Raw genomic sequence first — 23,606 nt, 5'->3', positions numbered from 1 at the left:
TCATAATAACCTTTAGTAATATTTGAAATTGTTTTGTGTTATAATATGAAATAATTTTATTAACAATTTTATTGTCAAGTATACCTCCAAAGAAATATTATTTAACATGACTGTCGAAACATAAATTTCCTACTGGTTTGGGCTTCACTTGTGTTTTCGATGTTTGCATGTTGGTAAAACTGATTCTGTTCCACACGGGGACTGTAGCACACTGTTTACACACTGATAAGGACCGTAGGAAGTCGTTCGCACACTGTAACTCCGTAATATAATCTGCAATGTTTACAATCACATTTACACTTCTCCAAGTACGAAATTCTGCCTTAGACTGGCAATCTTATGATGCACGCAGAGTTTTTGTAGTGACATCATGGACAAGACCAAATATCCTCCAACCTGAAAATTGGCTAGTGGTGAGAGTGTTGAATTTAGACCTTTCCCACGGGGTGAGAGATTTATTTACAGAGTGAACATAAAGTCTTCCCCTGAATATTAACATTTATTGCTCAAAACTACGTTAGATGCAGAGATGCGGTTTCCAGCAAATGATACTTCAACCTTGAAAGTTTTCATGGATACACCTCAACATGTACTCCATTTGTTGTCCGGAGAACGTCAGATCGAAACCCGATTTCATGCCATGTTTTCGCCAACATCTCAATTATCCAACCTCCAAATCTGAACACTGAGGTGTGAAAGATTGTCTCATCATAAAAACAAACTTGCTTAAGAGATAGTCATTGTGTCGCTCAGTTTCTTCCAGAATATCCGCAGCAAATGCAGCACTTCGGGGACGGTCGTCTGACAACAAAGCTTACATGATTTGCACTTTGTATGCGTCGAAATGCAGCCGTCTGTACAAAAATTTTCACATCTCCGGAAAAATAAATGCGGTTTTGGGGGTCGGAAAAGCGAAATATTTGCGAGAAACATGGCATGAAATCGGGTATCGATTAGACGTTCCCCCAACAACAAACGGAGGGCATGTTGAAGTATATGCATGAAAACTTCGTAAGTTGAACTATGATTTGCTGAAAACCGCGTCCCTGTATCCAGCATAGTTTTTCAATAATCTATACTAATAATAAATCTGTAGCCGAAATTTTTCTGGTAATTTTCGGTTTTCCAAAAATAATTGGTTTAACATATATAATTAACCGCCCTGAAACCGAAAATCGTTTTTTTTTAATTTTTGTTTGTATGTCTGTCTGTCTGTCTGGATGTTTGTTACCTTTTCACACGATAATGGCTGAACCGATTTATATGAAAACTGGAATATAAATTAAGTTCGTTGTAACTTAGAATTTAGGCTATATGGCATTCAAAATATTTTATTTAAAAGTGGGGTTATAAGGGGGCTTGAATAAAATAAATCGAAATATCTCCCTTATTATTAATTTTCGTGAAAAATATTACATAACAAAAGTTTCTTTAAAAATAATTTCCGATAAGTTTTACTCCATGCAAAAGTTTGATAGGACTGATATTTAATGAGATAAATGAGTTTCAAAATTACAATAACAACGTCGTCTAAGGTGGTGTAATGAAATAAAAAACAAATGACTTCGTCTATAAGGGGCCTTGGACAACAACAATCGAAAGCAATGAAACATACGGTAGCCTACAGAGAATGTTTCTGTGTTTGTATGAAGTAATGTCGGAAGCTAAATTAACCAATTTGTATAATTAATTATTAATTTACCATTGGAAAGTATAGTTTCTCTAGATGGACATAATGCTATAATGTTATTACAGTAACTTCTGAGTGAATCGAGGACAGGTAAGATAAAAATAGGTTCTTATGCACAGAAAACTTGATAGGCATTCGTTTCCTGTATTTCCTAAAATAATTTTTAAGACCAAATGAGTGGTCTCTGGATCAAAATGATCGCATTTTAATTTTTTTAATACAATTTAAATGAAGTAACATAATAAACGATTATCCTTCTGTCAAACACGAATGTTCCCTGGATCAAATGTTCTATTTTAATTATGTAATTATATTTATTTCTAACGGGTGCAGCGGAGCGCACGGGTACGGCTAGTAAATAATAAATATTTATAATCATAGAAACATCCTCGACTGGGGTTCTGGCTGATATAGCCTATACATTTAGTATCAGGCAGTACATCTCACTTGACGATATGTGTCAGAGGAAGAACAATTGTTTGTATGCATCTGAAGTCTGATTAGTGTAATGTATATAACTAGTCGGCGATGTAAAGGAACTGGCCACCCTATCCCACTATCTCCTGGCCTAGTTGCCTCATAAGTGGTGTCTTGTTGGTATCACTTGTGAGGTTCAGACTTGTCCTCGAACAGTTGACTAAACAACAACAACAACAATCAGGGAAGCGTATTTATGCCATGAACTGTTGAATTAGTTACAAAATTTTCACAATTGCATACGAGGAAGTTTATTAATGAAAAAAATATACTGACAAGCCAAGTTTTTTTTAAAATAGTCCTACACGATTCGCTAGATTTGGCAGCTACTGTTATTCTAATTACTCTTTTTTGTAGTAGGAATATACTGTTACTATCTGTAGAATTTCCCCAGAATATTATTGAAAAACTCATTGCCGAGTGGAAGTATGCAAAGTATATTTTTTTAAGGTATTGATATTTACTTTCTCTTGCATACATCTATAAACAAAACATGCTGCATTTAGTTTGGGGGTAATTTCTTTAATATGATTTTTTCAATTTAATACATTATTATCTATTTGTAAGCCAAAAAATTGGTTGTTGTTTCAATTAGGGACTTATTGTTAACATTTAAGTCGTCGCATGTGGTCATGTTGACCCCTAGTATTATATATTAGTTTGTACTATTTTTATGCTGTTGCCTACATTGCCCAGCTTATCAGTACCTTCTTGAAAGGGTGTCGGCAGTACGACTACCACTACATGATAACTTCCAATTTATCACTGTCATTTGTTGCGTTAATTTAAATTTTCTAGGCTGGAGTTTCTGTTCACCCACACACGACTACTAATGACATAAATTAGTCCGCAAGTGGTAAAGTGTTATTTTTGTGATTCTATATGTGAAATCCCTTACTCTAGAAGATTATGGCAAGTAATGATGCTTATGAGCTAGAAGATTTACATAGAACCAGAATATTTCATATTTTAATTCGTGTTTTTAATTGGGGGTCACTCTAACCCCCACGCGACTACTAATGTTACAAATCAGTCCACAAATAATACAGTGTTACTTTTGTGGTGTATATACATGCAAATTATTACTTAAAAACATTTTGGCAAGTAATGATCCATATGAGATAGAAAGTTTGCGTGGAACTATGAATTTTATATTTTAATTCGTATTTTTGCTTGGGGGTCACTTTGACCCCCATGCGAGTAATGTCACAAAATAGTTCGAGAGTACTTAAGTGTTAATTATTGCGTTTGAAATTTGCGAGGTTGAATTTGGGCAGGATTTAAATTGAATTTTGTTAGTTTTGTTACAATTTAATACTAATTTATTGAATCACATAATATTTTGAGGAAAACTGCCTCTGTTGAAGATTGGGACGTGTTGGAGTTATTGGCTGTAATTACGATACCTGTGTCGCTGCAAATATTTTTTTTATGGGATGACCTACATTTTTCATTAGGGGGACAAGATCATTCATTTAGCGTTTCGGACTCGCATTCTGGAGGTCAACGGGTTCATACCCCGTGGCCGACCAATCTGACTGGGTTTTTCATGGTTTCCCTCACCCACAAAGGCAAATGCCGGATTAGAAATTTACTTTCCACGCTTCATCACCGCCTCAATCACCAACATCATAAACATTAATCAAAATCTGTAATCAAGTTACATGTACACACATTAGAAACAGGAACTCAACAATAGTAAAATCGGTACACCCACAGATCCTAACACGCGATATGATTACAGATGTTAAAGCGTGTATAAATAAACTTCACAAAACAAAAATAAGCAAATTGTTTAATAGTCGTATCCTGTTTCTTTCTTTTTCCTTGTTCCTATCACTATATTTAAGTTATTCGAACTTATTCTGTTCTTGATTTCATACTCTGATTTTTATCTATAGTAATCTCAGACCTCGAGTGACATTTATTAGAACTATTTCGCGAGTAAAATAAAAATGTAAATAATATGTCCCTAAAATTCGCTCACAAAATATTAATAATTGTATATTTATGAATACTTAACCTATTCAGACATTGTGAAGTCTAAATAGATGAATAACGATTACTGCAATAAAGAAATTGAATGTTATTCAGTAATGCCAATCGAGAAAAGCGAAATAAAGGTTTAAAAATGTTAATTACATGTACTGCGATTTTCTCTTGTTATTATAATAGAAATACGTTTTCATTATCTGCTGAAATCATAATTTAATTTGAATATTTTATAGTAGAATTACAAATAACCTGATTAATACATTAATTAAATGAACAGTTGTTTTGAAGGAGTGTCATTTTCTTTAGATACAATGGACATGGAATTAGAAGATGAAGATGTAGATGTGGAAGTAGGATTTCGCACTTTATTTAGTACAATGAATTCATACTCATCGATTTAAGTGGAAACAGTTGGCGACACTGACTAAACAAAAGAAGGACCATGCGATAAATTGATAGTGATAAATCTAGCTGCAGAAATTATCGCGATGTATGACTGTGATTGGTTGGAATTCAAAATTGCATTACACTTCATTGGCCGAAAATGGAATGACGTCATATAAACGTTTTGTAATTAACGTATTAAATTTTATAATTTTATTGAATTTTTGTTGTATTGTATTTTAGTACAAAATAGTTTAATGAATTTTTAGATTTTCACGATGACTGTGATCAGAATTACGTTTTTCGGTACTCCACCCTGTCCTGGAACTTGGCATTTCCAACGTTTCGGAACTATATACAGGTTCCATCATCAGAGAAAGTAGGTGAGACTGGGGGGAAAACCCAAAAGCCTAATTCAGATACAAAATATTTATAGTAGCTGCCCCCGAACACGAGCTTGCTCAGACGGGTGTGCGCTATGTTTATTCTGTGTTTATTAATTTCGTATTGTAGTATAATGGCAATAAATACAAATACAAATATCACAGTAATTTCTCTAATGAGAAAGTAAAAAAGAAACTTTCACCAGCAAATATCCATTTAGGTTAGGGGATGTGCATTTGAAATGAATGGTCTCTCGAAATATCGATCAGAATGCAATAAACTGCCGCGGATGTAAAACACGTAACAGAGAGATAATTCTGCTTCAAAATCCAGCCCTGACCTTCAATATTTCTGCGCTTGCGCAACGGCGTGAAACAGTCTTGCTTTTCCTCATACTCTTGTTTTCTTGGAAGGAAGGAGACTTACCCATATAATTACGTTCGCAACAGACCGGTTCTGAAGCTTATGATGATGGCGTCACTGCATGTGTTTATGTTACAATGGCAGTGGAATGGAGGAAATCTCTTCCCTTATTCGCATCCTTGTGTATCTATTACGATGTTGATTCATGAGCCGGTGAGATTGGAACCAATGCTGTACAAGCACAAACAAGCATAGTGCATACCCTTCCTCAGTTTCCTCCTTCACATTTCCCAGAACTCCATTTATCTGAGTAGGGTTCAATATCTTACCTCGAGCTCACACAAATTATATGTAGAACACAATGTTACGACAGCAGAGAGACGGGTGGAAACAAAGTTCTTAATTTGGGAAATGAAATACTGTTTAGGTGAGGGGTTTGGACTTCTTCCATTGCTGGTTGTCACAATCAAAAAATTAAGACACAACGTTTCGAAGGGTGGTTCTCCCTTCGTCTTCAGGTGGAAGGAAGGAGAGAAAGGAAAAAACCTACTGTTGGGATCGTTACGTACAGCTATTCTGTATGACTGAAGACGAAGGGAGAACCACCCTACGAAACATTGTGTCTTAATTTTTTGATTCTGACAACCAGCAATGGAAAAAGTCCAAACCCCTCACCTAAACATTAATGATCCACCATTGCTTTCTAACCCCTCATTTAGATCAAATGAAATACTGTTAGGGTTACCATGAGAAGAAATTCTATAGGAGGACATGGAGTCTAAAATAAGAGGACATTGCTGAAAAAAGGAGGACTTTTTTAAAATTTGTATGAATAATTTAAAGATAAAAACAATGGCTCACCTTAGTTCTCTCACTAGTTCCTGGATCAGTATTACATCTGTACCCTACTTATCGGAGGAGCCCACTTTGTGCACAAGGGCCTGAAGAGAGAACTTCTGTCTTGTAACAAATAACTATGGAACTGTTCACAGGACATGTCCTTGAAATTCTGTGGCTGGGAGGAAAAAGGTCTTAAGTCAATTTTTTGTGGAAATGAGATTTTTATATATTCTGAAAGTGGAAACAATTCTCTACAATCTGGTAAAAGGGCTAAAGTCAAATACGACTCCTGACTGGATTTATAGACCGTTACCAAATGTCTTAAGTACTTTTTGAATTGAGCACACACAGAATAAAGGACTTAAGAATATTTAATACTTTATTCCTTACAAACCATCACATGTTTACTTTCCATGCTTCCCTACTAAAAAGGTCTAAATTGTATTTTAGCCATTTATCACATACTGATGCCCTTTCCTTTTAAAACTTTAAGCACCAGGGTAAACAGTCCTATAATTGTTTAAGACCCATTTTGCATTCCTAATAATTTACATTTATCATTTATTTTGACATGAAAAAGGTCTTATGTTTAATAGTCCCTTCTACTCAGTTTGGGTTCTAGTCTTAAAAGGGCTTAAGTGCGGCTGTTTTTGGAAATAATCAAGAAAATTGTTAAATGAGCAACATTACCTATTTTAGAAGAAATATAAACAAATAATATCCAGGAAAAACTTCTTAATTAAAAAAACTCTATAATTGACACCAATTTCAATCTTTCTACTGCTCTCCTGAAAAGTATAAAATTTTTACATAAGACTTTTTTCCTCCCGGCCACAGAATTGTATTTCACTATGATACCTCTCACTATCCGTTAGCATGCGATTTCGTTCTTTTGTCCATTGAGCAGATATTAGGGAAAATACTCTCTCAACACTTGCATTGTGACTTGGTATAAATAAATAGAATTGATATATTTTGAGGAGTTCTGAGAAAGTTTCAGTGCTCGCAGAACTATTGGAATTGATGAAAGAGTAATGGAACGGAGAAAAATTCTCTCCGGCGCCGGGATTTGAACCCGGGTTTTCAGCACTACGTGCTGATGCTTTATCCACTAAGCCACACCGGATACAACTCCGACGCCGGTTAGAATCGTCTCAGATTAAGCTGCAACTCTTGGGTTCCCTCTAGTGGCCGCCCTCTGCACTACGTCATAGACGTCTATGACCGCAGGACCGAAGTCCACACATGTGCTGAGGTGCACTCGATATGAGTGACTAGTTGGCCGGGATCCGACGGAATAAGCGCCGTCTTAAATCACGAAGTGATTTACGCATATCATATATATTATTTTAATGTACCGAAGTACATATAATATATTGGAATTGAATTTGCACTATTGTTTATCTAAACTTAAATCTTTGTTCAAATTAACTTGATTGACATATTTTTGTACAATGCAGAATAAAATTGACAAAATAGCTTAGAATCATGAAGAGTGACATTTTTAGAGTGTAAGAATTCAATGCATATCAGTAGGTCATTATATTTTATGTTTTTTATGTGCTCCAGCTTCAACCATTGAAAGCAGTTAAATTCTTTCATAGGTTTTCACCATTTGTTTAGATATTCTATGCTAACATCGCACATTGTTCAATATTCTTATTAATTCTAGTTGAAATGCGAAATTTCAGACATTTAATTTTTTTTAAATACCTGTCGGACAGGATAAAATGATTAAAAAAGAGTACATGTCCTCCTTTTGCCGGACGGATGGTAACCCTAAATACCGTATACGCTAAAGATGAAATTGAATTTTGTCATATTTGATTTATCTGTGAAGTTCATTCATTCATTCATCCTGTTCTGTCCAAAGGCAGGTATTTCATTACAAACCCAGCAATCTCCAGTCTTTCCTATTTTCTGCTTTCCTCTTACAAGGAAGGCTCACAAAGTAATAATAGATTTTCACAACGATTGTTTCCACATACGTTCCATTTAAAATAATAAACCTCCCTAAAAATTTCTACATCAAGAGAAACCTAGTTTTCGAGACACGATTTTTCTTTTTTCTTTTTAGTCCTTCAAACAAGCTATAATAGCTAATGCAAACAGTGCTATAGGCTAGGCATATCAGGCAATAAATCTTATCTATCTGCATAGGCCTATCGTACTGTCAAAATCTCCTTAAATAATATAAGTTATGGAAATGACATGCCAGATACATAATATTCATGAAATTGGCTATGATGAAATGATAAGGAAATGTAAGCATACCTGAAATTACTTCACTGTACTGATCACAGTAGTGGAAATCGTTGTAAAAATGCTCAAAACACAGTGGAACTTCGCACCACGAACATTTCAGAAAAATAAGTTACTCGCAGTCAATTTTAGAGCAGTTCCGCATATCAACGTGAAAACAGAATTCTACAGTAGTGACGAATTTATCAGATTTGTTGCCAAGGAACCCGGATTTATGTCACCCATATTTAAACATATTCACATATCGACCTGGGTAGGAGATGAAAACTGATTATGCGTTGCGGACTGCAACATTACCTCTCTGATGCAATATAATATTCGTGGCAAGTAACGAAACACTATCAGAGAACTTTTTCCAAGGTCTAAATCCATAAACGTCAAGAGAATGAACAATCGGAGTTGTGTGCTTTGGAATTAACACTTCACCGTTTTACCTTCTGGAGTTATTCTTTCTATAGCATGTCTACCTCGGTAACTGGTTCACGAGTCTACCAAAAGAATTCTATGATCACAGACAGATAGAAAGTATACTTCTTGAAACCAGTTGAAAAGGTCAATTTTCATAAGCTTTCCCGATTTTGAGAACAATGCATAAACATTTGGGGCCTTAAACATTTTCTTCTTTACGATGGTAATGGAGATATGAGACATTTAATAGTAGTGTCAAGCGATTATTTTGAAAAATATATTGTCTCCAAGGCTAGGCCTTCTCCGGATGTAGAAATTTATAGGGAGATTTCTTATTTAAAATGGATCGTATGAGGGGAAAAATCGTTGTGAAAATCCATTATCACTTCCTTGTTAGTCTCCGCATATGATTCATATAGGCTATCTTAATGTCGTCTATTATTTGATATATTCTGCCCCGAACTCTTCTCCCGTTCACCATTTCTTTCAGTGCATCCTTCAGTAGGCAGTTTCTTCTCAGCCAGTGACTCAGCCAATTCCTTTTTTCTTCCTTATGATGGTGATTAATAATAATAGTCTACACCTTTAGAGTAACGATTAGCGCTCTAGCCGCGAAACCATGTGGCCAGGGTTCGATTCCCGGTCGGGGCAAGTTACATAGTTGAGGTTTTTTCCGGGGTTTTCCCTCAATCCAATATGAGCAAATGCTGGGTAACTTTCGGTGCTGGACCCCGGGCTCATTTCACCTGCATTATCACCATCTCATTCAGGTGCTAAATAACCTGAGCTGTTGAAAAAGAGTCGAAAAATAAGCTACTAAAATAAATAAATAATAGTAATAAAGCTGTACAAGCCCTTCGAAGCCGACTACATAATGTTAAATAATGTATTTATATGTTATAAGCCATACATACATACATACATACATACATACATACATACATACATACATACATACATACATACATACATACATACATACATACATACATACATACATACATACATGCAAGATGACCACTCATTTCGAAAATTCTGTATTCTCTTCCTACATCCGCTATTTTAATATGCAGGCCTAAATGTAGTGTCAATTTCCTACCCTTGCAAGCATATTGTTTCATACGTCCAACTTGAAAACGGTTTCTCTCTTAATTCGACAAATAATGACTCATTGTTCTCACACGCACACAACTTTCTTCAGTCGTTGCGTCCACACCCGTGGAGTAACGGTTAGCGCGTCTGGCCGCGGAACCAAGTGGCCCCTGGTTCGATTCCCGGTCGGGACAAGTTACCTGGTTGAGGTTTTTCCGGGGTTTTCCCTCAACCCAATATGAGCAAATGCTGGGTAACTTTCGGTACTGGACCCCGGACTCATTTCACCGTCATTATCACCTTCATCTCATTCAGACGCTAAATAACCTAAGCTGTTGATAAAGCGTCGTAAAAAACCTACTAAAATAAAATAAATCAATCGTTGCTGCAGTCGACTACAGACATATAGTGTATATTCAGCATATAAAATTTCTAGGTTATAGATCTATTCATTGCTGAGGAAAAAAACTGAATTTCATCAATTTTTCATTACGTAAGTACTTAAAGGTGTATGTCCCCCCCCTTAAGTTGTTAAAAATGAAGGGGTTAGGAGTGGAGAAACAACCACGACAGGCCTCAATCAGTAGAGCGAACTTAGGCGAATATCGAACTTCGCCATACTCGACAAACTTGAACCGAACATAGCGGCTGAAATGCACGACGCTAGTAGGAATTATTTAATTAAATAGGACCATTTTACAGTACGCAGATATGCAACGTAACGTCGCAAAATTACTCGTATATCACCATTCTTTTAGGTCTAAGTTAGCGTCGGAGCGAATAGTTCATCCAATTACAAGAATGGAGTGACGCAGTACCAGACGCAGCCAATCATTAGATAGAAGTCACGCTGTATCATGATGACTGAGAGACGAATCAAAACACAGAGTAACCCTGTCATCGTATTTTTGTCGTCTTCTTCACCCTCAGAGGTCTACAAGGAGTCGAGCTGTATTGAAAAACCTATGCATTAGCAAGCGCTAGATCCCACGACAAAGAGGATAAATCGTTGTTTACGTAATCGTTCAAGGCTGGGAAAATCCGACGGTTTATGTATATGGAAACATGTCCACACGTGTTTTGTGTTGCAACTCTCCTCCGCTAGGGATGCGAATCGGAGACACAGATCTCTAGGAGAAAACTAGGGTTGCCAACTTTTGTTTTTTAAGAAAATACGGGATACAAAGGAATTGACAATATAAATATACTTATAGCATAGAAAACTGGCAATATATATTTTACAGAAAATTGACATATCTCACAGAAAATTTCATAGAAAACTGACAATATATCTCATAGAAAATTTACAAATTGTGCAGTTCAGTTAGTAAAAATAATTTTATTCTGCGTTGAGGTAATCGTCATCAAACAGTCAAGAATCTGGCCTGATGGTTTACTCCGTTGACTTTGGTAATTAGGCTTAAATAAAGTTCTGATGATGACCCACAATACGCCGAAACATGTAAACCAGGTACGATAGAATTTAACACAAGAAAGTCATATAATACATATTCCGAAGTGATACAGTGTTAAAAGTTGTGTAATCAAGATGTATGTTAAATAAAGAGTATTTTGATACAGATTTTACATCGAATAATAGTTTGTTATTGTTTTTAATGCATTGTAAAAATTCCCTGAATGAATAGTTGAAATTGACTGCAATTTGCAGTTTCCACTTAGTTGAGTTGGAACAAGTAATTAAATATCAAGTGTTAGGCAAGACTAAGATAACTTTAAAGATATTATAAAATGATCACTAAATTACATCATAATAATGCAGAACTATGGGTATCGAGCCAGAACCGATGTCATCGCGAACCGAGGACCACGACATGACTCCGTCTGCCGCCTGGTCGCCGAGGGCAGTGGCGCTGGATATTCAGTAAGTGCAGAGACTCAAAAGCATCTTCTGGAGAATCCTTCAGGGGCAACCTTTCCAGCAAGAGTTCTTCCACAAAGAAAAGGAACGACATGCTCATATACTGGGAGCTACATCAGAAAGAGCTGATGGATTCTGAAGCTTTACAAGACAGAAAAGTAACTGAATCATGTCTGACGTAATGGTTGTCATAGATACGAAATGTTAGCTTTTGTAATAAAAGAGAGAAACAAATTGGGACGATTTCATGGCTAATGTAATTGAATTTTAAACTGCAGTATCATTCAACGTCGGTGAGATTTAAAATATTTTTTGACTGCCTCCTTGATCTGGTGGTCAAAATTCTGGCTTCCAGATCTGGAGGTCCTGGGTTCGATTCCCGGGTTTGGATTTCAGGGAAAAGTTGAAGAAGAAAAGTTCCCTGGGTGTATAGAGTGTAAAATGGAAATTTGTATGAATGTGAGTGTGATTGCGAGTGTGCCGGGTTGATAAAATTATTCGGTATTCAAATAAAATACAATATTAATAAATCAGGAGTGTCCTTGGGCAGAAACTTGAATACACGTTTCAAGGTCAAATTGTTGACAAATAACGCCGTGTATGAGCCCAACCATAAAACACTAAGAGAGTCTAGACAGTTAACAATAAATTAAAAAAAAAAATATATATATATATATATATGCGGAAAACCACACAATAGTCTACATAATAACATACAAGGTTAGAAAAAGTAGCTATAGAGTTCTACTTGTACAGTAGCTTTCCTATTTTTAATTTTACGAAGAAACTACACAGAGTGAACCGTAAGAATCGTAATTAATATCAGGGGGTTATTCTTTGAGATATTTCAAACAAAAAAGTTTAATACAATTTTGCTCGTTTTTACTTCCTTTTGGAGATAAAAATGGTTTTAAATGAAACATTTCATAGCATATTTTGGGAAAGCCATTGATTTAATTCCCAATATGCTCAGTCAATTTAAGAGAGCAGTGTGTATTATAATACACAATTAAAAGAAAATGTTTTGACCTTTAAATGCGCAAAAATTTGAGCCGAACAACTGTAACATTTTAACATTTCATATCAGAACGAAACATTCCATTTTTTCCGATCAAATTTCTGCACATTTCTTATGCATGGATTCTGAACACCACTTTCCATACTCCCTTTTGGCCATTTGCTGTTCGCTGTAAAAAAAATCGCAAAGACTAAGACCTATATGAAATAATCACAGAGATACTGTATAGTCTACGTACAATTGTACCACATAAGAACCGGTGCAATATTGGCAACGTTGCATCAGGGTAGTGCAGTATAGGACATTGCGTCATTTTGTAAACATCCAACCTACAGAAACAAGCTGAAAGAAAACTTTAAACCTTGTGATTTTAATAGTAACAGTATCATAGTCATTAGTAATACTGTAAACTAGTATCTTCATAACTTTTCTTCTATTCTATTGTAAATATATGAAAAATAGTACCAGTACCACGATGTTCTTTACACGTTAAAAATGACAACACTTCTACGAGACCAAATGTCTCGAGAGAAATTATGCGACATTATGACGATATCCTTTATAGTTCTCAAATAATGTAACCAATAGCGTATAAATAAAATAGTTGAATTTTCATTCAAAGTGGTGCGATTTGAGAAACTTTGCCCTACATGGCACAAATAAATGTGAAGTTATCCGTTTAATAGGTCAAGAGTGGCACATGGGAAATTCTGTTTCTGCATTTTTACACTAGCCACAGATTGAGCAGTAGAAGCAGAATTCAAGTTCGCAAATTGTCCTTCTCATTTACTCTTGCCTGCAATATGTATCTATCTGAGGATTCTATTACACTATGAAAGTTATTTGACAAAGATAGTTTATAAAATGTATGACAGTGTAATGGGTTTTCTTTTATAAAAGTTTCTTTGATAAAAGATCTTGGCGGAACGTAATTATTGTTGGACTGTTACTACTACGACAAAAGTGCTGATATGAAAATATGAAGAAAATGAAATTTTACAAAACACTTACTACAAAAACAGAAATAAAATACGAGAAGTGTATCTAAAATTGCAGAGACTATAACTACTGTAAGGAGTGATGCTCAAGTCTGGACAAACTGAAAATTATCTTCATTCTCAAATAATTTATGTAACTTTTTAAGTTCCCGCATTGTAGCTCCTTTTTAGTAAGTTTTGGTGGATACTTTTTGTCACGTCTTGCAATCCTTGATTTAACCCGAAGGTCTTTCCTTTCCTGTTTCTTTTTCAGCAATATGCATATTGCAATATTTTTAACTAATTGTAGTTAAATATGAATAATACTGTTCATCATTCATTTTTGCATACCTGTGATCAAAAAAGATTTTATTTTATTTAACTATAAATGGAGGCTAATGATTATCGTTCCTTAATTTTAGGTTATCTTTGATAAAATATTTTATATAGTGTAATATACTCAAAATCCTAGCTTTTATCATATCTTTGATAATAGTACATTATGCAACGAGCCTATAATGAAGGTAATTAAGAAGCGAGTATGGATATTTATGAAACGAGTGCAAGCGAGTTTCATAATTTTCATACGAGCTTCTTAATTACCATTATAGGCGAGTTTCATACGACTTTTTATGCTCGACCATATTTCTAACTTGATATTATTAATTTTTTTTTGTATCTGACCTTGGCCAATGTCCCGTATGTTGTGAGATGTGCGCAGACGCGAAAGTATTGATTTTTTCCGAGGAACAGATGTTCACAATGACCTTGCTAGGCCATAAGAACCTACAGAGATAACATTAAAAATAAATTAGACATTGAAAAACGAGATGACAAATTGAATTTATTTGAATATTATTTACAATTAACGCTAATTATTATAGTAACAGAACATAACCTTCTGCGACAGTTGGATTTCCAGCCTCCGTGACTTTTCGCTAATTCTCTTTCGATTGCATATCCGAGAATAATCGATACTTGCGGTTTTATAACGGTACAAAGCTGACCTGTCATTGGCTGAACAGTTGTAACCTGAGTCGTCATTGGCTGAAAGACCTGACCCTTAATGAGTAGGTGTACTTTAATGAGGTCCATTAAAGGTCTGCTACCAGGTGTATAATTACTACATTTCGGCATGTTCGAGCATAAACTATTTTATATTGTTTGTCAAAGAACTTTAATAGTGTAATACCATCCTAGTGGCCGGTCCAATGGACTACAAACCTCGACACCGAGAAAGATAAAAGAGGTGAAATTTAAAGAAAGAGAAGTAGAATAGAAGACTTGAAACAGATAGCTTTGAAATTCTTTTGACAGATAACGCGTAAATGTATAATGACTAGGTATATATCTATTGCAATGTTTATTTAATTAACTGTGCTTTTCCAGTTATTTCAGGGGCAGTGGAGACGAGGTGCTATTCCTCCTCATGTGGATGTTAGGTGCCATTTCCATATTCGCAGCTTTCTATTGCTGCTGGGACAAGGCCGTGAGAAAGAGAATGAGAGGTAAGTTATCCAAAATTTTAGAATATTTCGCTATTCAACCCAAGAGGAAGAGGTAGTACTTCATGTTAATACATGTCTTGTTTATTTTGGTAAAGAATTATAACTATTTATTAGGTTGAAGTTAAGACCATCAGGCCTTCTTTTCCACTTTAACATAAATGAACCTGAGGTACAAAGTAATTCGTATAATGTAATAAATTATTACATTCAATGAGATTAGCTATATGATACATGCCACAGATGTTAGTAATAATATAACATAGTTTACAATGGGTTGGGGTAACTCGTAACAAAAAAAATTGGTCACAGAGACAATTCGTGTTATTATTGAAATTTGTAACAGTGTACAACTGATCATATGTTAATATTGGCCAAAGGAACCGATTAAATGAAATAAATTAAACATTACTGTGTGAAGAACAACACGGCTTTAGAAAAGGTCGATCTTGTATAGACTGTGTATTCATGTTGAAACAATTAATTGATAAAGGACGGGAATACATTCTAATCACACATATTCCTATTTGTAGATTATAAGAATGCAATCGACATGACCTCTAGACAATAACTGTGAAAAATTCTGAATGATAAGGGCTACAAAAATGACTTTCTTTAAATAATCTCCATGACAAACAACACATTCTTGTAATCTATTTTGAAAATTCTGCAGAACTCTCCACAGTAAAGCAGGACCAATGGATCTAATTTCATTGGATATACTTCCTTTTAATTCCATGATGGTGTGTGGCCTATTACAATGTACTTCACTTTTCAAATATCACCACAGGAAGTAATCGGGTGCCGTCAGATCGCGGGATTTTGACGGCTAGTTGATGTCACCTAATCGCAATGAGCGTATTCCGAATCTCACCGGTGAGCAATCCGATGGCATCACGGTGTTCCGAATTCCACCGATGACGTCATTGATGCTCCACCGGTGTCGCACCGGTGCCATCAATTTGCAGAGGTGGTGGCAGTCTCCATCAGCCGCCATCAGGGAATCTGATTGGTTCTTGTATAGGGCGGGAATTAGCAGACGAATGACATCGTGCACTGTTGTGTCATGGCGGTGTGTTCTGCTTTAGTTCTGCTGTATTGTTTGTAATGAGCACAACGTAAAAACAATATGTTAATGGCTTATGAGCGAACATGTCAACGGACCAGTTATTACTACCGGTTCAAGAAATAAATTGTTTATGCTCTCTTTTCTTTGAACGAGATGGCAGTACGGAAATTTCGCAAAATTTTGCTAGCACAGCACAGACAACAACTTGTACAGTCGCCATGACAGCCACCGATCCTTCCAGCAGTTTTGTTCCTTATTTCGCTGCAACGTGACATCATAGATGCCACCGGACCGGTGAGATTCGGAATACGCTGTATGATATGTCCTGGAAACAAGGTTTGCAGAGAGTTCCTACATCGAATAATTATATATATTGTTTTCCACTACAATGATAGAAATCACTTATCTTGAAGTTCACGAATACAACAATCCTTCCTTTCCCACACAAAAACGCTAGAAACAGTTCGTTCTGAAAACTGTTACATCCCATTACATACTTACTTACTTACTTACTTACTGGCATTTAAGGAACCCGGAGGTTCATTGCTGCCCTCACATAAGCCCGCCATTGGTCCCTATCCTGAGCAAGATTAATCCAGTCTCTACCATCATATCCCACCTCCCTCAAATCCATTTTAATATTATCTTCCCATCTACGTCTCGGCCTCCCCAAAGGTCTTTTTCCTCCGGCCTCCCAACTAACATTCTAGATGCATTTCTGGATGCGCCCATACGTGCTACATGCCCTGCACATCTCAAACGTCTGGATTTAATGTTCCTAATTGTCAGGTGAAGAATACAATGCGTGCAGCTCTGCATTGTGTAACTTTCTCCATTCTCCTGTAACCTCATCTCTCTTAGCCCCAAATATTTTCCTAAGAACCTTATTCTCAAACACCCTTAATCTCTTTTCCTCTCTTAAAGTGAGAGTCCAAGTTTCACAGCCTTACAGAACAACCGGTAATATAACTGTTTTATAAATTCTAACTTTCAGATTTTTTGACAGCAGACTAGATGACAAAAGCTTCCATTACCTTACCCGATATACATAACCTACTTGGAAGAGTTTATTATAATCCAAAGGGGAAAGAAATTGCAGTATACGTAAAAATAAAATTATTCAGTTGTACTTTGTCATGGACGTGAAGCAGATGCCTGCACAATACATGCGTAACTGCAGAAAGTTAACATAGATTAGCATTACTCACATATGGATGGATAAATGACAATAGCAATATTTACGGGTATTCTCATGTGCTTATATCCAGTATACCAGTTAACTGTCTCAAAAACAGTTCTTTACTTGCCGTCTTAATAGTACATTCTGTTTTAATGTTTTGTGCCCACAGTCCCTTCCACATTGGTATCAGACACAGACGACCCCTCCTTCACCACGGCCCCTGCAGCCACCCGTGTGCGGCCCACAGATTCACCGCCGGAGTATTCTCGCTACCCTCCGCAAGTTCGACAAGGTGAGTTAGTAGTGTAAGTTATGAAACTTATACAGTACTCGCGATGGGTACTTGACGAATTATCAATTTAAGTTATGTCTTTCCATGCGCTGTTAACAAGACTTTGGCCCACAGCGATATATATTAGATATACAGGGTGATTCAAAATAACACCGACAACTCTTAGTTTTTGTACAGGACAATAAACTGATCATTTTTAAGAGGGGACCCATGTAATTTTAATTGTAAATTTAATACTAATTGTAATTTTATTTGTAATTGTACAGTCATTGTAAATTTAATACTAATTGTAATTTTATTCTCCATATTATAGTTGGAATCTCCTGGTAGAGGGGCAGAGAAGGCCTGACGGCCTTATCTCTACCAGGTTAAATAAATACTACTAAAAATGTCCGGAATGCGTGATAAAACAAAATTTTCACATTTTTATTGCAATATGTTTGTTTTTCCATAACATATCTCTAATCTATGTCTGAAGATGCCATATTTTATGGTGAAAACGTTAACATTTCTAATAATAAATATAATGTAAATCTGTAACTGTATAATTTACATTAAAATAAGTCATATGATGGAATAATATTATTTTTAATTTGATGTGGCTTATTGGAATCCTGCAAAAATGAACTCAAAGAATTTTGTACATTTCTTGAGTTACAACTTTCATTTTTGGTACGTGTATGAACCTTAACAATCTAAGAAAGTTATCAAAATTTGACTTTCATCGTACACTTTTTTATTATTATTAATTTAATTAAAGAAGGGGGGGCACATTTTCAAAATTCTACTCCTCATACAAATTTCATTCAACCAGTCTGAATTTTTTATACAGTACCACTATTATGTTAGAAAAAAGACTATGAATTCAATTTATTTTAATTATGCCAGATTACAGAGAAAAATAATTTCTGAAATAACCCAAACATTTTAAAAAAGTTCGTTTGTTTATATCATATATTTTTTTTCTTTTCAATGTTGGAGAGTTAGAAAAAAATCCATGTACAAAAATGTTAAGTGTGGTATAGTGTATATACAGAAATAACATTCAGATTCTTGGTTACAAAATTGTAGAAACCTTAGTGATTTGGATGAAGAAAATTACACAAAATATTATAGCGGAGAAAAATGACTTTAAAGTTGAAACTGCAAGAGCACGGACCTTTGATTATGACGTCATTAGTAGGGTTTCCAATCGTCTTGTTTAGTCAACTGTCCGAAGACAGGTTTGAACCTCACAATTGATACTAACAAGGCACCACTCATGAGGCAATTAAGCCAAAAGGTAATGGGGTAGGATGGCCAGTTCCTGTCTCCGAATCGTATTATACCTTAGCAATTTTGCATACATATAGAGTAAAGTATAAGGAACCATTTACAGAAAAAAAATTTTTGCCCAAAAAATGTCATATTTCCTCTATAGGCCTCCTTTATATCTGGGGATCTCGGTGGCCAAACAACAACATTTCCTCTTCTAACTCAACTTCAGGTGATCGCGCACATCTCCAGTAAAGCTTGCAGGAGTACCATCATGTTGCCACTACATGCGTTGATGAAAACCTGACGATACTTCCTCCATAAGCTCCGGTATTATCAGGTCCACGAAATTGTGAGCCCATTGAAATAGAGAGACAGAAAATAAGGTCCTAGCAAGTTGCCTTGAACTATTCCAGTTTAAATGTGGCGGTAAAACGCTCAAATGGACTGTTGCTGACTTAGAACTTTAAGATATTCTTCCTCAAATTCAGGAGTCCGTGTTATTTTTATCCCACTACATTCACGAAAACTGGGCTACTACCCGCAAATGTCCATGCATTCGCTGAATATAATACATGCTGAGTAATGTTTTAATAGATAACATTGCCGATAATTTCGCTCAGGTTCTCTGCAACTATATCCAGCCTGCTACTCTTCCCAGAAAGCGAATGTCAGCAAGTTCTAAGGTTTACTGAGTCACACTACTATATAGCAAACGCAGACTTCAGGCGAAAGCTATCGTCTCAAATGAAAGTGGCGGTTCAAACGACGTAAATATACATGAAACATCAGCCTGATAAAAAGAAGTGTTGAAACGGTAAAGGTAAACAATCCAACCAAGAGATATGCCAAGAATCTGTCCCGGTGCTGACAAACATGGCAATTTAGTGGCTTAAAACGACATTGTTGCCAACTGAAATGTACAGAATGTCGCCGAAGAGTAATAACTCTCTAGATCCCTTCTTGCTAACAATAAAGAAAAGTTTTTTTTTCTTTGCTAGAGGGTGCTAAAAAAGTCGTTAAATCTTTGCAACAGAAAAGTTAAAAGCAATAAAATTGTCGCCGGAAACCAATTGAACATTCACCGGATTTAGCGACTCTTGGCGACACTGAATTAAAGGTTTATCAGTGTGTTTCTGAAAAGAGATTATTAATGACAAATTGCTCTTTCTATGTGCTTTACCATGATTAGAAGTTTGTAACATTGTCATACGAGTATAATTATATCAGAATAGAGATATTTCTTCGGTGGATACATGGACTAGACTATAATGCCTGCCATGCAGACAGTCTTGATGGATCGAGTACCAATCAGTCTGGGCTTCTTCATTGCGAAATCCATATTGACACGTGAGGCAGACATCACAGTTGAAGTTTTCATCGGGTTCTCTCGTTTCTCATTGCTAGTGTTAGTTTACTATTATGAACATTAGTACTAGGGATTCACTCTCCCACTTCAGAGTGATTAGATTAAATTTTATTTATATAAGATTCTATTTAAATCAATATAGATAGGATAGATAGACTTTGTTAGTTTTAAATAGGATATATTGAGATAGACTAGAGTGGACAGATTTATATAGATATGAGTGTATAGCAGGGGCGGCTTTCGAAGAGGGGCTGCGAAGCTGCAGCACCCCCAGACATTTGTGGCTCTTGTCTCGTTTTATGTTGTGAAAAACATTTATTATACAGTCTCTATTTAGCGGCTTGAATTTTTTTTTTTAATTTCGCTCTCAATGACATGCACGCAATCGTTAGTGAAGTCACTTCCTCCCCTGGTGCTGCCAGAGCGAAACCAGAGACAAGGACTATAGGGTGAAGCCACTTCCTGCCCTGGAGCTGCCAGTCTCGTCTCGAATGCTTTGCGCGTTAGTTTTACCCCTCCTCCCTGCTGCCCCTTGCCATGAATCCAGAGTTTCCAGGCGCTGCAAAATTTGCAGCAGTTTGTTAGTAGCGCGCAGTTTTAAATACATTTTCTTTAATATTGTGAGTATAACAAGTGCAACAATGTTTAATTCTGTACAATATTTACAGTCTATTCAGTTCAGAACCTTAACAATTCAGGAGAAATGTGAAATTAAGTGCCCATCAGTTCAGTCTCATAAAGGAAAGAGCCGCTAAACAAAATACAATGGCTCGGATATTTTTTGCTAATTTATCCAGTATCCCTGCTTTCTTCTCTCGATCTCCACACAGTCTGTATTAGATTAATGTGTTTCAAAGACAATTCCATCAGCTGGGGCAACAAGATGGATTTAAAATAAGAACAATAATTGTTGTTCATGAGAAGAAGGAGCCATTGCTAGAATGTTTTCAAACCATAATGGAATCTGAAACATCTAACATCACAATAAATGAGGCAAGCGCCCTAGTGCGTGCTCTTGAAGATCCTGAATTCAATTTCTGGCTCAGTTTTTTTTTTTCATTTATATATTATACAACCAACTACAACATCGCCAGTTAGATATTTCTAAGGTTCAAATTTGCATATAAAAAGTTAAATTATGGTTTATTTAACGACACTCGCAACAGCAGGGGTTATGTCAGCGTCGCCGGTTTGCCGGAATTTTTCCGCAGGATTCTTTTAAATGCCAGTAGATGTACTAACATGAGCCTGTCTCATTTAAACACAACTTACAAGATAAGGCGCATGGAACTAATCTTTAAATAAAGTAAGTTGCTTGGTTAAGTTTTGTATGCAGTCCCCCTTAATTCAATACCCACGAGCCGCCACTGGTATATAGTAAACAGACAGATGAAAACCAGCCCAGACCAGACGAGAAGGGATAAGATCCATCACATCACATCAAACCAGACCATATCAGATCAGTTCGTATCAGATGGATAAGAAGTGTCAGGATCAGGGGTTACCGAGTTTCAACCCCCCCCCCCTTGAACTTTTTGAAAAAATGACATGTATATTTCAGTATTTTTTTCTCCATAATCGTTTCCCCTTCTCTAATTTTTCACTGTCAGAATAACAAAATACCCATATACATCGACATAAGGCATAGTCACCCTATCCGTCCTTCAATACAATCCCTGTGCTTGGTGTTGCGACACGTTCGAATTATAACAATGCTATCTTTATCATAGAGAGACCTTCCGACCTTGTAATAAAATGAAGCTGACACAGTATGAAATTTAACTTGTTGTGAAACATATTGGGTTAAATCCAAAATCTCTCCGCAGTGCATATGAAGAGAGGGCATATTGTTGATAGTGATTCGTCCGTCGGCGGCCCCCTTGGTGCTATTCTACACGAGTAGGCTACGTGCCGGCACCGGGTTTCCCCTTCTCCCTTCTTCACCTTCATCATCATCCTCACCCATTACCTACACTACACTTACACGAACATTTACACATACACTCACCCTAGTGCACGACATAACTCTTCACAGATACACATCATGCATAACGTGGCCCGCCGAAGTGGTGTGCAACTTGAAAATGGGTCAGAGTCCTGCCATCTATCCGAAGTATGCGGAACCCGAATCACGCAAGTGAAGTGGGTAGGCATTAGACACACACATATTATTTAATACATAATTGTTGTCATGGCAACCTCTTTCTTCATAGACCATGATATCAAACTACTTATCGTTATAAATATGATGTTATTTCTTCATTAATTGTTTTGAAATGCTGTCGTACAAAAAATAACATAATTATTAAATACGTTTATGATGTTACACAGTTATTACATTCGTCAAAATTAGGAAACTAGCTTTGCTCGTTCTCTAAAAAATTAACTTGTGCCGTGACGTATAACATTATGAACTTGTTTCATAACATACTATTTTTAATTAAGCTCTATTTACATGTTACATTTCTTTTTCAGCTGATTACTCCGAAGAACCACCTCCACCCTACTCTGTTGTGGTGGAAAGTCAACAGATGTATCTACACACACAGAATCCTCTTGAAGTAGATATTCAACAACCGTACTTCACAACGCCACCTATTGGCGTGCATCAAATTAACTCTGCAAGATAACCAGAGATGTCACTGATGGCGAGTTATCAGTTGACATTTTGCAAACCTCTAACGGTCGTCTGTGTTTCTGTACTGTGATACTACTGGACTTAACTCTGTGATAGTATTTCACTATTAATGTGTGAAAGAAACTGTAAATACTATTAAATCACAATAGACTGATGATAATGAATGTTAATCTAGTAGAAGAATAAGTGTAACTGCGGTATTATGAATGCTTTTTATAGTAATAACTGAATTATATCGAAGACGAGAACTATTTATAGTAAATTCGATATAGAATCGATCATAATTGTTTTGTTATCTTTTTGTATAGTGTTTATTTTATTAATATATGACGTATGGAGAAATTAATCAGGTTAAATGTGTCTTGATATATTCGAAAGAAATGTTCTCGGCTAAATAAAACAAAACAAAATGAAGCAACTTGTGTATTTTTAACTACACAACTACAGTATATTCTGACCAAGATTTGGCTCAAATAATTCACGAATTTTTTACCATAATTTCGTACACATGACAAGAATGCGTAATTTAA

At 35.9% G+C, this 23,606-nt stretch overlaps 1 protein-coding gene across 2 annotated transcripts in view; it reads left to right on the top strand.

Annotated features, from left to right (window-relative positions):
* The window catches only part of LOC138699590 (uncharacterized), a 51,589-nt gene extending 28,099 nt beyond the window's left edge, over positions 1–23,490 (top strand). The window contains exons 2-5 of one of the 2 annotated variants that reach the window (XM_069825597.1): positions 11,676–11,777; positions 15,159–15,277; positions 17,693–17,815; positions 22,914–23,490. In XM_069825597.1, coding sequence (XP_069681698.1) covers positions 11,676–11,777; positions 15,159–15,277; positions 17,693–17,815; positions 22,914–23,068 — 499 coding nt within the window. In that variant the 3' untranslated portion in view covers positions 23,069–23,490. The remainder of the gene's footprint in view (positions 1–11,675; positions 11,778–15,158; positions 15,278–17,692; positions 17,816–22,913) is intronic. The other variant, XM_069825598.1, reaches the window with a different exon arrangement.
* Positions 23,491–23,606: the final 116 nt, after the last annotated feature.

This window comes from Periplaneta americana, chromosome 5 (genome assembly GCF_040183065.1).
Source record: "Periplaneta americana isolate PAMFEO1 chromosome 5, P.americana_PAMFEO1_priV1, whole genome shotgun sequence".
NCBI classification, from domain to species: domain Eukaryota; kingdom Metazoa; phylum Arthropoda; class Insecta; order Blattodea; family Blattidae; genus Periplaneta; species Periplaneta americana.
This window is presented reverse-complemented; position numbering and strand designations above follow the sequence as displayed.